The sequence below is a fragment of the Uloborus diversus genome, chromosome 8, assembly GCF_026930045.1.
Source record: "Uloborus diversus isolate 005 chromosome 8, Udiv.v.3.1, whole genome shotgun sequence".
NCBI classification, from domain to species: domain Eukaryota; kingdom Metazoa; phylum Arthropoda; class Arachnida; order Araneae; family Uloboridae; genus Uloborus; species Uloborus diversus.
This window is the reverse complement of record NC_072738.1, coordinates 117716892-117734606: the sequence shown is the minus strand read 5'-3', so window position 1 is coordinate 117734606 and position 17715 is coordinate 117716892. Positions and strand designations below refer to the sequence as shown.

Here is a 17715-nt window from a genome sequence, read left to right as displayed (position 1 = left end):
GGGGGGGATACTTATGAACTGTAGCTAAGAAAAGTTCATGTATTGCTTTTCTGATATCAATACGAATGTAAGATTTCAAAAATACTTCATAAAAAAAACTTGTTCTTTAATATAATTTTTATAATTAATTTTGAAAATTTCGGGGGGGGGGGGCTGTAGCCCTATCAGCCCACCCCCTGGGTACGCCACTGAATGCTTCATCGAATGCTTTCGGTTGATTACCGGTTAATTGTGCAGACATGGCGCAGACGAATAGCACGCAGGTAAAAACTACTAATAATTGGTAAGAAATGCACCGGTGAGGCTCATATAGGGAGCAACCAGTTAACCGGTAGCTCTCAAGATCGTTGTGGTTACCAACTGGTTACGCACCGGTCCACCGGTGAGGTTCGTCGAACACAAGCTAAGTTAACCGGTTAAACCACGGTCGACGGAAAACCGATAACCCTATGCGAACAAACACTAAAAAATTTCAGAAAATCTGCTTTGGCGACGAAGCACACTAACAAAAGTAGCCAACACTGAGTCCTTGAGCCAACACAACCATGTGTATTTCTGTTAAATTCAAAAGATCTTATAATTCAGATTTTTTAGCTTTAGTTTAGAATATGCTGTAATAAACATTACGCTTTCACGCATAATCTTTTTTCTAGACTCTGTTTTTCTATTATCTGTTTAACATTTTTTTAAAAAAAGGTTAGTTAAAAAATTGCTTTGGCGATATTGTTAGGCGATAAAATAATAAATGCAGTACGCCATTTGTTGTTATTCACAGCTGCACATTTCATTTCGAGTAAAAGAAAATAAATTTATCTTTAAATTTGCCACATTTTAAATTTGAAATCAACCGCTGGAAGGTTGATTATGGTAAAAGTGATTTTTGTATTTACTTTGAAGCTTTGTAAACAATATTTGCGTTATGAAGCATATCAACAACGTCATTTTCAAATACAGCGTTTTACGTTGTTTATAAAAAATCTGAGACGCAAATTCAAAATATACTTTAATCTATTGGTTCATCCAAATAATGTTGTAAAAGAAAAAGTGTAGGAAGATGTTTCTGATCAATTTATCGCATTTGTTCTTGATGTTATGTATTGTGCTCTTATATTTACAATATTTGCTTACGATCATATAGCTAGTTAGTTTGAAAATAATTAAGAATAAGTTTAAATAAGGCACTCTATTGCTATTTTATACCGAATTTCAAACAGATGTTGTTTTCAATCCATGGTCTTAGTTTTTACACTTATTAGTTAATGCTGCATTTATCATGATTTTTTATTCAAATTACTGTTGAAATTGTTTGGAAGTAAACAAGCGGTAACAATATTTCAAATTCTGTTACATCAAATTGAGCATATATTCCAATGCAATAGGGTTTTTTGCATTTCATTTGATCCATGTTTTTGCTTGACTAGTTTGTATTCCTAGCATTATTAGTTTAAAATATCCTAACTTTTTCATTGTTAAAAGTGGACCAATAAACAAGTATTAAATGTTATTTTCAAACTTAAGCAGTCAAATAAGGTGGGGCCTACACAACTGACACAGTTTCTAAAAAGTAATTTGGTACCAGAAGCGGGAAAATAAATTGTTACACGACTCACATAAAGACCATGAAATTAATCTTTTGAACAGGCCTGGATCTACATACCCTCAAACCCCACAATGCAGGTGGGTGGCAATGCAGGGGCCATGGGATCTAAAGGGCCTGCGGCCATTAGTGGCATAAAAATCTGGCAAACAGTTAGCAGCCCTGCTGAAATTTTATATAGAGCCTAAAATTTAAAGACCAGGGCTTGCTTTTGAATATTAAAAATATCCCATTTACATAAAATCATTTTTAACAACAACAACAACATTTAGTATATCTTTCCAATTATTTCTGCATTAATACTCTTTTTTTTTTCTTTCTTTTAATAACTGTGTTTCATTTCAATTGTCTAAAAGCAAATATTGGTTTCAAAACTATTAAAATAAATGTTAAATTTGCAAGTTGCAGTAAAAATCGCTTAGGCACATACGATTTGGCATTAATGAGTCCTTTCAGAGGGGCATCCTAATGGGAAGTCACTGTGATCTCACAAAAGTTTCCCTTGTCCCTTAATTTTATTTATAATATCGAAAATCTTATATACATTTTCCCGTAAAAAAAATTATTTATCAACCTTAAAGTGTACTAAGTTTTTTTTTTTTTTTTTTATTTTTAAAATTTGCATTCAAAGGTGATTTGATCATTATTATTTTCAATTATGCATTTCATTTTTCACCAATCTTTTTAATCTTTACTTTTGCTGTTGTGGTACTTACAAACAATGGAAAATTATATCTTTTGCTTTAATTTAATTTTTTTTAAGTTTATTATTAGTTGCATGTGTACTCTAATCATGACACTCAGAGATTTAACATTAAGCTTTTGCTTTGCAAAAAGATAAAGCAATCATTAGGAGTTGAATCGTTTGATCTTAATGCAGCAGTAAAACTTAATTTCTCTGAGTACAAGTAGAGGTCAACAGTGGTGAGAAGAATAGCAGACAGAGTTGCCCAGTTTGCACCAGTTAAAAACCAAACTTTATAAAATATTCCGTCTACCTTTTCAGTAAAGCTCTTAATTAAAAATACAGTACTAACTATATAATGACTAGAAAATCTGATTCTTCTTTTTTAAGAATATATTATCAAAATACCACACATGTACATTTATTTATACACAATCTTGATTTGAAATAGTTTGGATTAAATTTTTAAAAAGTTTTTTAATGTTTTGTTCAAAATAAATGAATATTGAATTGACATTAAGACCAAATGCATAATAGCAGTCGATAAACCATGTACATTTACAATTTTAACGCGTTATTTTGTCTATTGCCATTTAAGGCACAAAATTTTAAAATGCAAGAAAAATTTGTTGAATGCTCAAGTCTCAAATATCAAAAGTCATGTGATGAAAAATTAATTATTTCTGGCATGTATTTTTGAGTTAAGATTATAACTGACATGTTTTATGATTACATGAACTATTACTCCTTGTCACAATTTCACAAACCACTCCTCACTCAAAGTATGAAATTTGTATTCACCTCTTTTATACATATTTCTCTCTTGCATGTTGTTTTACCAGACTCAATCTAGGTTTTTGACAGTTTAGACCAATTTTTTGCTTTTAAAGATGTCAATCCAATGCTAATAGTAGATCTACCAACTTGTACTATTCTTCTGTACATTGTACAAATTTTGATTAGGTTACATGATTATGAAAGATGTTCAATTTTCATGAAATTTAAATGTTTTCTATATTTTCTGATAAAGGTTTATAAACCTAAAATGTTATAAGTTTGTCACTATTTAATGCTATTTTAGATGGTTTTAACAGCTCTTGAAAGAAAGTGCATTTTTTTTTCGCTTTTACGCACAAGCAGGGTTGGGTTTTGTGCCGGCAAAAAGATATTTTTGCCGGGACAGTGGAAAAAACCTTGGCAAAAATGGAAAAAAAACGGCGAAAATGGAAAAAAACGGCAAAAACCTAATTGCAAATAAAGTAGCATTATAGTATTAATTAAGAAATAGTGACAATATAATATAAATAATGCACTTTAATATTTTATTTTTGTCTCTCCATGTTGCTTCTAATTTATAAGGTGAAAAATAAATAAAAAACAAATGTTGGGATTGCAAAATTTAAGATTTTAAATGTTTGCTAAAACAATTTTTTCAGAATGAGCCAATTCCTTCAATGCTAAAACAAAGAATGTATACTTAAGCTTAGTAAATTAATAAAAAGACTGAATTCTAATTATATATATATATATATATATATATATATATATATATATATATATATATATATATATATATATATATATATATTTAATTAATCACTTTTTTTTTGATCCCACTAAGATTTTTAAGCTATTTAATTAATAACAGAATATTTACTTGAATATAGAAAAATATTAACTTTTCCTCACTAATGAAATAATGCATTTTTTCTCACTTACTGGGAAAATGGATAGCCAAGAGAAGAATTTAAAAAGAAGAAAAAAAGCTGATCAATATGTGCATTCTATATATTTACTCTACTTTTTAGTAATACTAGCTCACTCTACAGAAAATGGCAAAGCCTTTTATCAAAATCTTTTCATGCTTTTACTTTTATATAAAAGGAAAAAAACTGTCCGTAAGTTGTTAACACAAAATCTATTTTTGCCACTTCGGCAAAAATTGGCAAAAACCTATTTTTGCCGGGCGGTAAAAACCGTGGTTTTTTCCGCCCCGGCAAAAACTTGCCAACCCTGCGCACAAGGTACACAAAGTTGCTAAAACGGGACCTAGTACAAGCTGTTTATACTAAATTTTGCTGCATAAGTACCTTTGCAAAAATCATGCTGGCAAAACTGGTACCTTCAGAAAAGTAGTATAAAATTTCGGCACATTATTATTATTATTTTTTTATTTAAATAAATTGCCCTTTCTACAAATATCCTAATGTGTTACTGTTTTCAGGTCCTGTTTTAAAGCTGTAGGTAGGAAATATCAATATTCTGTTTATTAAACTTTCGTTTTGAAATTTATGATACAAAAGCATTTTTTCATTTGTAAAAGTGGCTGTTGAATGAATTTATATTAGATGCTTTTTTATTCTTATTATAGTCGCATACAATTTTACTCGCTCAACCTGGTAAACCAGAAACAAGAAGCTATTCAGATTATGACTCAGTAAATGAATGCATGGAAGGTAAGATTAGTATTTTAGTTGTTTTTAAAACTTATATTTCTTTGACAGTTTATATCCTATGTAGTTAACATTCACATGATCTTTTAGTTTATATATTTCTAAGTGATCTTTACAGGACAAGAAAGATTTTTTTAAAGTGGGAAATGACTAACAGAAAATAATTGTCTCTGCCTTTAGAAAAATATCCATAAATACATCAGTTGCATATTTGTGATATTGAACCTTTTGTGGAAGAAGTATAAAATTACACATTTTAGCTGATTTTTACTTTTACACATCTTTTCTGATTTTTTATGCATTTTGAATTCTGATTACTGCAGCCTCTAAAACTCTCTTATTGTTGTCCACATTATGATTCCACTACTTAAACATCACTCATTTTGTATTTACCTTTTTTTTTCTCTTATATTTTATATTTTGTAGTGAGCGATTTCTCGCTTGTCATGTTGCCACTGCTACTAGAAAGCCAAAGTTAATTCAAAGTTTTTTTGAGGACTATTAATACCCATCATTTTTTGAAATAAATTCATGGGAACTACTAATGACTCATTTACTCTCTCATGGCCTATTCATTAGCATCTGACCTATTTATTAAATATTTATAGGGCAGCAATATTAGTTTTTTGCTCTTATTTTTTCTTCAATTTTTCTTCTGAAGCAATAAAAAATTAATGTAAGGATTGTACTATTCATTGATATTTTTAGTATATTTAGTTCTTTGATGAGGTAATGGCTTTCACAGAAAAGTTTTACTGATGCCCATTTCCGAGTGTAGTCAATTATGTTGCAAAATGTTAGATGAAAATTACTTTTATGATGTGTAAGGTAAATTAAAAACTTGGTTGAGCTGAATGCTACAGTTTTGCCCATTTGTAGATATTTTATTAAAGTTAACTTGATATTTGGCAACTAAATATGTCATTTGTTTAATCCAGTCTTTTTGTTACTTAGTCTTTTCTTTCTTTTGTGATGAATTTATTATACAGACTTAGAAAAATTTCCTCCACATTTTCCAGTTTGGTTAATTGGCATGTCTGCGCTTTAAATTACCTATAATAATGTACCCAATTCATAACAATGCATGAAAGGCGTTAACTTATGTCTTGGTCTGATATCTGCACTTTTTATTGAAAACTGTGTTTCTAATATTGATTTTCTTAGCTTTAACTCGCTAGAATTCGCACCGTTATTTGTATGGGATGCGCATAGCGTCTAGACTGTTAGGCAGATTTTCATGAAATTTGGCACAGAATTAGTTTATAACATGGGGGAGTGCACCTCAAAGCGATTTTTAGAAAATTCGATTTTGTTCTTTTTCTATTCCAATTTTAAGAACTTTTTGCCGGTCAAATTATCGCAATGTGGGCATGTAAATTACCAAATTATCATAATGTGGAACCATAACATGGGCAAGCATAGCAAATTGGCGAGAAATTCATCATCCATGTAAATATACAGGCAAACTAAAAAACCTTTTAATTTTCTACTACAGGCAAAGCTGTGCTGGTACCACTAGTAAACAATATAGTAGGTAATTAGCATTAATTAGGAGATTTTGCTCTCATGCAATATTTAAGTTTCCCACATAGTACTCAAAAATGTGGGTTTTTTCATGTTTTAGTTAAATTTTTCGTTTTAAATTCATTATGTATATAATACTCTAACATAGCTACCAAAAAGATGGTGTATTGCTTTTCTACAGTTGGGCAATAGACAGAATGTTTACATCACCCCGATGCATGCATGTGGACAGCCATATTTGATTTTAAGTATTAGAATGTATGCCTAGAGTTGAAACTGTTTTCAAAGCTGTTGATATAAGTTTTTCGAAGCAGACTGCTCTCAGAAAAAGGGTAAAAGTTACCTACATTTGCCCTACAAGTAAATTTTATAGTTTACATTTTAGTTTTGTACCATGCTGATTGTACACACTTAATAATCATTACTAGACTACAGTATTGTAGTTTTCGCTGGGCAAGCACTGCGAGCTATGATTCCGAAGGGATCCGCATGGAACTGTGAAGGGATTCCCATGGAACTGCAAAGCAGTTTGGGGGTTGGCAAGCAGTATCAAGCAGGTGGTGGTAGCCCCCTAGTTTTTTTACTATTCATTTGCCAATGTTGATTTAAGTGTGTTGGCTAATCAATGTGTGGCATTTCAACTGATTGACTTTTTTTTTTTTAATTTTATTCAAAAAATGATCATATAAGTAGAAAAATGCTTTAAAAAATTGAAAAGCTCACAAGAAAAAGAACTAGAGGGGAAAATAAAACAATCGTTAAGTCTCAAAAAAAAATGGGGGGAGGGGACTCGTAGCATTAAATTTCTTTCCTATTCACTGAGTTAGCTAAAGACTTCTATACACAATTTGTATACCAGGGAGCGGTGGTGTAGGGCGTTCTATACCAGATGATTCTACCACGTTGATTCTACTATAATGAACTAAATTTTTTGGGAAGGGGAAAATTCTCAATTTGCCAAATGAAATCCCAATTTTATGAATGATAAAATTGAAGCATGCACACGTTTTCTTTCAAACACAATATCTACTGCGAAGGAAAATTGGGTATCATTGAAATTTTTTTTTAAAAAAGAGAGAATATGTATTAAAGTTGCAATACTCTCTCCTAATTTGCTGAATCAATTAGTCAAAATGCCCCCCCCCCAAATAAATTTCTGGGAGGTCTCAGTGACTTCTGGTGAATTTTCATTGGGGCGACCTTGAAGGAGGGCAGGGGGCGCAATTTCTTAAGTTCACCTGGGGTGCTGACCCCATAGGTAGGCAACTGCTCGTAACACATTAATTTTCTGAAATTGAAACTGCAAGGTGAAATATCTTCAGTTTGTGACTTATGCTACCGTGTCAACGCTTTCAGACAAAAGCTCATACTTTTCGAAAAGCATTTAAGATCTATGAACTTGGACCGCTTCGAAACATGTAAGAATTTAAGTGCTACCATTCTCAAGGATCACATTTCGGAAGTCATGTCTCAGCTACGTCATGAGTTTGAAAACTGCTTTGAAGACTTTGACCGTGCATCAGATGAAATTTAACTCTTTAAAAACCCTTTTAAATATGATATTGACAATTTGCCTTCTGAAGTTCAACTTAAAATCATCGAGTTAACAACTAATGACTTACTCAAGACAACTTTCTAGGAATGCCACAAGGGAGATAACCCTACTTCCGTTTTACAGTTCTCTCGCAGAAAAGACTTTAAGAACTTAAAATATCATGGTAGGGCTATGTTTTCTCTTTTTGCATCCTCTTGCAAGTGTAAACACATGTTTTTAAAATTGAAGTATGTGAAATCTAAGTATAAATCTTCTTTATCAGGCGAACATTTAAAATCCCTCTTAATGATTGGAACTACGACGTTTGTCCCTGAATGGACTGAAATTTTAATCGATAAATAAATGAAATCTCGTTTATTTTTTAACTTTTTAAAAAGCTTTACACGTATTGTGTTTTCATTTATTTCCAACTTTCTAATCATCATTAATTCAATAAAATAAAAATTTGTAATACATTGCAATAATTTTATCTTGTATCACTCACTCATTAGCCTTTTTTTTTTTAAAGGCTCACTTTATTTTGTGACAAAGAATACTATTTATTTCAGTTATCTAAACTATTCTAAATTTTGCAAGACTCCCTAACATTATATTATTAGAGATTTAGGGGCACTTAAAACATAACTTAATTTAACTAATAGCAAATACGTATATTGAAATATAGCAACTGAGAAGCAAACCGAGAAATTTTCAAAAACCACCACGGAGTGCTTAAATTAAAAGAATATATATTCACGATGTATGGGTGGAGGGGGGGGGGGTAGCGCCAAATAAATCATCTGAGCTAAAATAGTGTTGGTCTGGCCCGCCTAGCCTCCAAAAATGTACAATGTGGCCCGCAGGTGAAAAAGATTGGAGACCCCTGTCCTATAATATTATCATCATTTTTTAAAATTTATTTTTTGTATGTGAGAAATTTAAATTTTTACATTCTGACAGTAATGAATCAATAAGGTATGTCTAACAATTTTTGTATATCTATTTTTTCATCAGTGGCACTAAAAGGTAACTTTTTAATGATGTGTATGCAAAATTTAATAATTGTTTGGGTGGTCTGTAAATCCCATATTTTTTCAAAATGTATCCTATATATATTTTTTTGAAATGTCCTATACTTTGACAGTTTGTCACTTTGATCCCTGTAGTAATGCAAAAGCTATAAAAAAATATGGATTTTGAAAGGAGAGTACTACGTTGTAAAAGGCACGCTTGCGAAACTCAAAATCATGGTTAGAGGAAGGACTGTTGAAAACTAGTTCATTTTCACAAAAAAAATCCTTGAATGAATGCTTTGGAACTAAGTCCTCGCACCAGTTCCCTTTCGAGAATTTTTCTGACGGCAGTACTCACTCAAGATCAAAAAGGACCCCATTCTCAAAACACCCCCTCGTTTTCAAGAATTGAGAGAAAATGAAAAAATTTCAAACACAAACACACCCACAGATCAATTAAGGGCATCACACATCACACCCGAGGGTCCCGTAATCAATTAAAAGCAGAATCCCAACTACTGAGGAAACGGTTTCCTTATCTGTGTTTGAAATTCCAAGAAATGGAAACAAAAATGCCTGGGGTCGTTCTCAACCCCGTGCGAGCTCTCGCAAGTTAAAGTTTTTATTGCATTTTGCTAATTTGATTTATGCACATCCAAAACTAAACTAAACTAATTACAGGAACTTGTTTCATGTCTTAATCAAAATTCCCTTGGTTTTGTATGCCTTTATGTAATATTTTGAGTAGAATTTCATTGTAATAGTTTCAATTATACTTTAATGCAGATTTTTTTTTTTTTTTTTTTTTTTGCGCAGGTGTGTGTCACATGTACGAAGAACATTTGAAAAGACAAAATCCTGATTCCCCTTCAATCACATATGACATTCGACAGTTATTTGAATTTATTGATCAGCTGTCAGATTTGTGTTGCTTAGTGTAAGTATCTTGAATATGCTTTGTTTTCTGTTATTTGTGTTTTGTTTAGATGTCCTGTTTTATGCTGTTCAATTTTGGTCACGTTATCTAAGTCTGGTCACTCAGGCCGAGGAGTCAGTCACCTTTCTCACCTTTAGTCACCTTTTGAAAATTTGGCTACTTTTAGTCACCTTTTGCAACTTTTGTCACCTTTCTCACCTTTCTTGAAATGTCTTAGGATTTTTTTTTAAATAATTAAATCCTTGAAAAGTATCTGAATGATAGCTTTAACAGTGAAATTAATTAAAAAAGTAGCATTAAATATGCCCCCCCCCCACCTTGTTGTTGTTTAAGAAAAATAGCTATGCTACCGGAAAATCCAGGATTTTTTTTTTATTATTGCTTGCAATTGCACCCTATGAGTAGAACCAGTCTTTCTATCCCCCTTCGACCGTCAGACGCATTTTCCGCAAGTCTCGTCTAAACGCCATTTTGTTTCCTATCGTGTTTCTGACCATAGAGTGTTGTTCGACTAAAGTTCAGCTGTGCAATTTGTTTCTACACACTTTGTTGAGTGAGCGGTCATGGAATGCAAGTTGTCTTCTGTGTTTATCAAATGACGTCATCTGAAGTCTCTGAATCTCATGCTCATCTCTAGCTATGCGTGTTACTTGCTTGTTTTACTTTTACTGACTTCGAAAGTCGCGACTAAGCAGCCACAAGCGATTTGATTTGAAAAAGGGGTGATGGGTTAAGGAGGCATGCCTCGATGTCTTCTTTGAGCTGTCTTCTTTGAGCGCGGAATAGTGAAAAGTTTTGGTTTGTGTTTATAGTTTCACTTTGTGTTTGCACAGAAATGGTTAGTTTGGGTTTTATTTTTGCTGTGCAAGTGGGAAGTGAACTTGGTCTGTGTAAACATTTCTTAACATTTCCTTTTTTGGTGTGTCTCAGAGAATCTCCGAAATTTTTTTTATTAGGTTTCAATGCTTTATATGACTTGTGCCAGTAAAAATAAAACTTTTAGAAGCAGATGCTAGCTAAAAGCTTTATTTTATGTAACGGCGAGATTTATTTTATTAAAGTACGGTTTTAACATGGTTTGGTAATGTTATGATTTGGTTCTTCCACATTCATTTTAAAAAGCTGCTGATTTTATAATCCAGAGATTTTATAAGTGGTGGTTAATGTTTATTTATTTATTGAATTGGGACAAAAAAACTGCTGTAAATCTATTTGAAACAAAATGCACTACGACAGTATTTTTGATAAATGTGATATTATTTTCCTAGATTCAATAAAAAATAAATTTATGTTTAAAAAAAAAAATGAAATTAAAAAAAAACAGCCAACCAACGCATCTAACAAATGAGTCCCGATTGAAAAACAAAACAAAAGTACCCTCACATCGTTATCTTTATCACCCCTATTTTTATCAAATCAGAAGAGATCATGACAGTATTCCTGCTTATTCGGCATTAATTTTTATTCCTAAGCCTGATAAGTTGGGTATTGTAAATTGACTAGAACCATGAACATTTTCAGGCGTATGAAATGATATTTTCAATTTCATACTTCAACATCATTTTATTTTTGCGTTGTAAGTACAATTATCATTTTGTTAAAGTCTGATTTTTCAAATTGGTTTTCTCATTTATTCTCTACTGTCAAGACTTTCGATTTAATATTTATGCTTTGTATTTACTAAGAAAAAAGAAAGAATGCTGATGATTTTTCCAACAAGCTAAAAAAAAGAGAAAAAAAAATACTAAAAATGTGATTGAATAACATAAATTATATGTTCAAGAAATGCATCATCTTGCTCTTTACTTCACAATTTCAAGCTTTATTATGTTGATTATATATATATATATATATATATATATATATAATAAGGTTACATAGAGTTTACACTGAAAGTTTTTTGAAAATGTCTTAAAATTTTTATTTTACTACTTCTAGCCCTATAATATTCATTTCCAAAATTGTAAAGAAATCTTTACAAGAAATATATAGGCTATTTTGGTAAAAGTCAGTAAAAAGGGGTTATCCTTTTCTGTTTTTTGAGTTCTTAACAAATTGCTTTTGGTCACCTTTTAGTTACTTTTTTGTCACCTTTTAGTCACCTTTGTTTTCAAATTTGTCACCTTTCTCACTTTTTTTAAAGGCCATCAGCAGTCCTCGGCCTGGTCACTTTATCTGCCTTTATATAGGAGTTTAGTAAGACCCCATTTGGAATATGCTGCGCAGTTTGGGTTGCCTTATCTGAGGAAAGATGTTTCTGTATTGGAAAGGGTTCAAATAAGGGTAACTAGACTATTTAGGGGACTTTCAGATTTAGATTATGATACCAGACTTAATAGGTTTAATATATATAGCCTGGAGCAAAGGAGAGTCAGAGGAATTTAAACAATAGATTCAGTTGTTTAAATTTATCAGAATGAAAGATGTTGATAGATTAAATTTTTGCAGGGAAAGCAGGACGAGGGGTCATTGTTTTAAGCTATTCAAATAACCTGGAAATTAGGAAAAACTACTACTTTAGTAGAGTTGTGGGCACTTGAAACAGCTTACCAGAATAGGTGGTAATGAGCAAGGGGGTGGTTAGCTTTAAGAATGCCATTGATCTTCATTGAGGACTAATAAATTGACTAGGACCAGCCTAGCTGCGTGCGAAGCCTGTTGCTGGTCGTCACGTTTCTATTTGTATATTTCTGTGTAAAATTTATTGTCTGTAGTAATCAATGTCAGAATTTGACCACATTTAGTTCATGATAGAAATCTGATCACAAGTTAGGTAATTTTTGTTGTTACAATTTTACTTATGCAGTTCCATAGCATTGAGTTAGAGTATTTTTTTTTTTTTTTTTGATTTTTGTAACAATCAGTTTTTTGGAGATAAAACAATCAATTTAACTTGTTATTCAAGTATAGTGAAAATAATTTAAAACTTTGTGTACGTTCATAATGTAGCATGAGACCAGAATCTTTTGAAGTGTTCAAAATTTCACTAAGCTCAGGTGTGAAAGTTAATAGAGCCGGAAAAAATCATAAGTTTTGCGACATCTTTTCTCAAAACTGATATTTTTGATATTGTTTGTTCTGGCTCCATGGCAAATAAAAGTCTTTTTTTATATATTTGTCGAACAATATCTGAAATTAGAAATGAACTTTTTGTGCTCTAAACGTGATGAGTAAAACATAAAGACTTGAATGTTGTATTGACTTGTGGCACCATCTTGTGGTGATAAAACTGAAAACAAAATTGTTACAGACGTTTTTAGTGACTAAACTGAGACTAAACAGTTTTCCTGTGCATTTTATGAAATATGTTGAAACATTTAGATCAACTTATTGCTGTAATGTTAAGTATTACTATTTTTTATAAATTACCAAATTTTCAATTAATAAATTTTTCAAAATAGCACTTCGGGGCAGCAGTTGGATATGAGCCAAATATCTTACTGTTGTTAGATGTTGTACTGTTGCTCTAGGGTTATATGAATAGATATACAGTGAAGCACTGTTTATACATTTTTAAAGAGAATGAAAAAACATATCAATTAAAAAGCATATAATAGGTATACATTAATATGTATTGGACTCTGTAAGGACCAACTTAAAAAATGTATAAAAGAGAAACATGTAAATGGTGCTGCACTGTAATAGTTAATAAATAATGTTTTAAATATTTTCTATAAATATTGTTTAGAGTTATGTTTTTCATAAAAAAAGATAAGCTTTTATAGAAGTTTATCATTAATTTTGTTACATGTTTTAATTGCTTCTTTGAGTGAAACCTTTTGAGTTCGTTTTTCATATTACAATACATTTCTAAAATTTATATGAATTCTTTATTAATTATTTTTAGGTACCAAAAGACAACAAATACTTATGCTCCATATAATAAGGATTGGATCAAAGAAAAAATCTACATTTTACTCCGACGACAAGCTTCCAAAAGTGCTTAATTGTGTTTTTAATCATCATCATATAATTTCTCATAAACTCAACAAAGAAAAAAAAATCATTCAACTTTTTTGTGCAGATATTGCTTTTTAAATTGTAGCATTTTATGAATTTTGACCTTTCTTTTGTGATACATTTGTGTGCTGTATTTTAATATTACTTGTTCTTCCTTACTGTACATAACGTATCTACCCAATAAAATATCTTATTTAATTAATCAAATTTTTGTAGATTAGAGTTTGTTATACTTATTAATGTTTCATTTGCACAGTGGAACTCATTATAAAGAGCCCTGATTTAATGAGGACTTGGTTTTAACGAGGAAATAAAAAATATTTGGTTGGCACAATGTTAAGTTTGAGGGAGTGAAACTCTTTTAAGAGCAAACTCCACCCAAAGCTAGCTTTATTTTTGAAATTCATAAAATTTCTCTTGACTTTTAGCAAAATAATGAGTCTTAAATCTCTAAAACAAGTGATGATGGAATTTTGTTCAAATTTGTAGTGAGAGAGGCATTGAAAAATTACATATTTGTTGACATCAATATTATGTCATTCCTAGTATATTGTAAATCAAATTCAAGCTAGTTCGAATGAAAAATCAATGAAAGCGATGACAGCAACAAAAACTGAATAATTTGAATATAATTCTCTTTTGCATGCAAACAAAAAAAAAAAAAAAACTAGCTGCTTTGAAGTGGTAGTGAATAAAAGATGTTTTTGGCCAATGAATAACCCTCAAAAAAACATCATTAACACAAGAAACAGACAATAAGAGAGTTCATAGTAATTTACCAACTTCTTTGGCATTGTAGAGTAATTGAAAAAAAGTAAAACAAATATAAGGATTTTAATATTTTTTTCACAAACCTGCAGCAAGTACTTGGCTGTAACGAGCAAATATAGAGGTTCCTTCTCCCTCGTTAAAAGCAAGTTTGACTTTAATATATTTTTTAGCAAGAACATTCTCGAATATCCAAACATATCATTGGGATGACAAGAAGGGATTAACTTGCATAAGAGCTCAGAGGAAGCAAGTTCCTGCACTAATGTTCAATTTAATGCAAATTTCAAGTTACTTTTTAAAATAAGTTGTGGGCACTTTAGGGCAACTGCCAACTGCCCTTCTTTTGTTACAAATTAAGCAATAGTTACAAGGATTATAATTTAAAATGTTACCTAAATATGCATGAGCTTCAAAATGACTATTACTTCTAGTTTTTATGAAGGTTGAAATGAAAAAGTTTCTATCCTTTTGCAGCTCAGGCTATAACATTTTATAATGAGGTGATCCAGTAAAAACAAGTCCCCTGAACCAGTGCTGTAGTTGATTAGTTGATGAAAAATGTTTGGGGGGGGGATGTCATAGATGACAAAATTTTGTTTGGCCAAAAGAGCTCAGTTTAGATCTTGCCTTTAATTCAAAATGTCGACAGCATTTTTTTTTTCAAAAGAATAGTTTGAAACTAATTTCCATTAGATTTAATTAATTTGCAATAATAAACCACAAATTTCGGGGAACAGTGTCCCCCCCCCCCCCTCTCCAATTACTGCTCTATATATGCCTGTCTGTATAAAACAAAAAGTTCCGTTCGGAACTAAATGAACCTGCTTTCTCTTTATACCAATATCAACTTTCTAGTATTTAATCAACATTCTCAAAATTAGCTGATATCACAAAGTATTTCAAACGTAACTTTTTAACATTTTAACCTGATTTCTAGGAATAAAATGCTCAAATTGGACTATTCATTCAAAGTTATTGGGGGGAGGGGGAGAAACTAAAAGTCAGTAGAAATCCCGAACTTAAAGGCGGATTTGCTTCAAACAAATTTTGTTGGAAATAGCTCTTGGTGACCAACTCTTGACTCTGACTCCTAAAATTTTAGGGCTGTTGACTCTGACTCCTGTACTTGAAAACTAGACAAACTCCCACTCTCTGGCTCTGGCTCCATAAATTTGGTAAAAATTTAGACTGACTGGGAAAATATCTGACTCTGATTCTTCGCATTTTAAAGTCTCTTACTCCTTTATCCCAAAATAAGCCCAACTCTGCCTCTGCAAACATTGATAGAGTTGTTGACTTTGAGAGACAATAACCGATCGGACTCAGAGCCCTTGAATTAAAAACCTTCGACTCCCGACTCTGACTCCTTAACCCCAAAATAAGATTGACTCTAACTTTGCAGCCATGGTCTTTATTGTGAAATAATTTTTGTTGATATGATTTATTTTTATTTTCATTCTAAAGTTTTAAATTATGTATTTATTTTCGTTTATTTTTGTTATTAATTTTTATTAATATTTTTGAAAGTACATTTTTTCTTTTTCTTAAGTATTTTCTGGCAACAAGGGAAAAAGCAAACATTTTTTTAAAAGTTTTTATTTTGTGTGTTTATTTTAACTAGATTATTATTTTTAATCCTTTTTGAAAGCGATTAAAGATGCTTTGTAGTAGCTGCATTGTTTAAAAAATGCCGACTTTGTTGTTTGTTTATTTTTTACGTATTTATTTCTTTAGATAAGCAAGGCATATTTTAATTCTAGAAATCAGCTTAAAATGTTAATATGTTTGAAATAATTTGCAATTTAAGCTAATTTCAAGAAAATTGATCGGATACTAGAAAGTTAATATTTTGGTATAAGAAAGCAGGCTCGTTTATTTCTGGACGGAACTTCTTGTTTAAGTTAGAAGATGAAAAGTACAGGAATTGAATAGGAGTAGCCATGCTTGCATAAAGTAACTTTTTATGCTCAGGGTGCTTTTTTCTGCTTATAATTGAGAAATAGTGTAGAAAATCAAAGATTTTTATTCAGAGATTCTGTTGAATTTTTCAAACAAGAAGTTCCGTCTAGAACTAGACGAGCCTACTTTCCCGTATACCCATACTACTTTCTAGTACCTGATCAATATTCTCAAAAATAGCTAAAATCGCAAATTTTTTCAAACATATTTTCTTTAATATTTTAAGCTGATTTCTAGGAATAAAATATTCCTTACTTTTCTTCAAAAAAACGAACAAATGAAATAGCAGCACCTTTTAAACAAAGCAGCTAATACACTTCTTTCCATTAAAAATTTTTTTTAACAGCTTTCAAAACGAAAAAATAATAATAAGTTCATTAAAATAAATACATCATATAAAAAAAAATCGTTTCTTTTTCCCCTGTTGCCGAAAATAATTTTTTAAACGAATTAATGCACTTACCAAAATAAAAAAAAAAACAATAAAATGCCAACTTAAAGAAATAATTTTCATTGTCAAAAAAAAAAAAATCGTCTGCGCATATTTTTCGAGTTTATTCACCGAAAACTAAATACCTAAATTAAAACTTTAGCGTGAAAATAAAAACAAATCATATCAACAATAATTATTTCACAGTTAAAACCACAGCAGCGGAGTCGGAGTCAATCTCATTTTGGGATAAAAGAGTCGGAGTCGAATATCCAAGAATCGGAGTTAGTCATTTGTCCTCCGTGTATAAATGTTTGCCAAAGCTACGAAGTCGGGGAGTCGGAGTCCGATTAATTGTCGGGAACAGGAGTCAGAGTCGGTGTCAGGTCCCCCTAAATTCTCGGAGTCGGAGTCGGGAGTAGGTCGTCAAGAGCTATTTCCAACAAAGTTTGTTTGAAGTAAATCCGCCTTCAAGTACGGAATCTACATTGACTTTCAGTTTCCCCGTAGGCGCTAATGTTAAGGGATTTGAACTGTTCAAAATTTAACGGAAAAATGTTCAAATCAAAAAGATATCTTATATACAAGTTTTTTATCAAAAGCTTTTTCCTACAAAGTTTGTTTGAAGCAAATTCGCCTCACAGTTCGGAATTGCTTTGAATTTCCCCGTAGGCGCTAATGTTAAGTTTTTTTGAACTGTTCAAAATTGAACAAAAAATAGTTCAAATCAAAAAGTGAAATATGGGAATGAGGTGTCCTCGCCGAGATCTTTCGAACAAAAAAAAGTTTGTTCGAATCGGACTATTCATTCAAAAGTTATTAGGGGGGGACAGACAGACAGACAGACAGACC

At 31.3% G+C, this 17715-nt stretch overlaps 1 protein-coding gene across 1 annotated transcript; it reads left to right on the top strand.

Moving 5' to 3' along the window:
* Nucleotides 1–731: 731 nt before the first annotated feature.
* LOC129227736 (enhancer of rudimentary homolog) lies at nucleotides 732–13910 on the top strand. Its single transcript, XM_054862341.1, has 4 exons — nucleotides 732–867; nucleotides 4654–4738; nucleotides 9623–9743; nucleotides 13591–13910. Exons 1-4 carry the CDS (start codon nucleotides 865–867, stop codon nucleotides 13688–13690), a joined length of 309 nt encoding a protein of 102 aa, XP_054718316.1. The 5' UTR covers nucleotides 732–864; the 3' UTR covers nucleotides 13691–13910.
* The last annotated feature ends 3805 nt before the right edge of the window (nucleotides 13911–17715 follow it).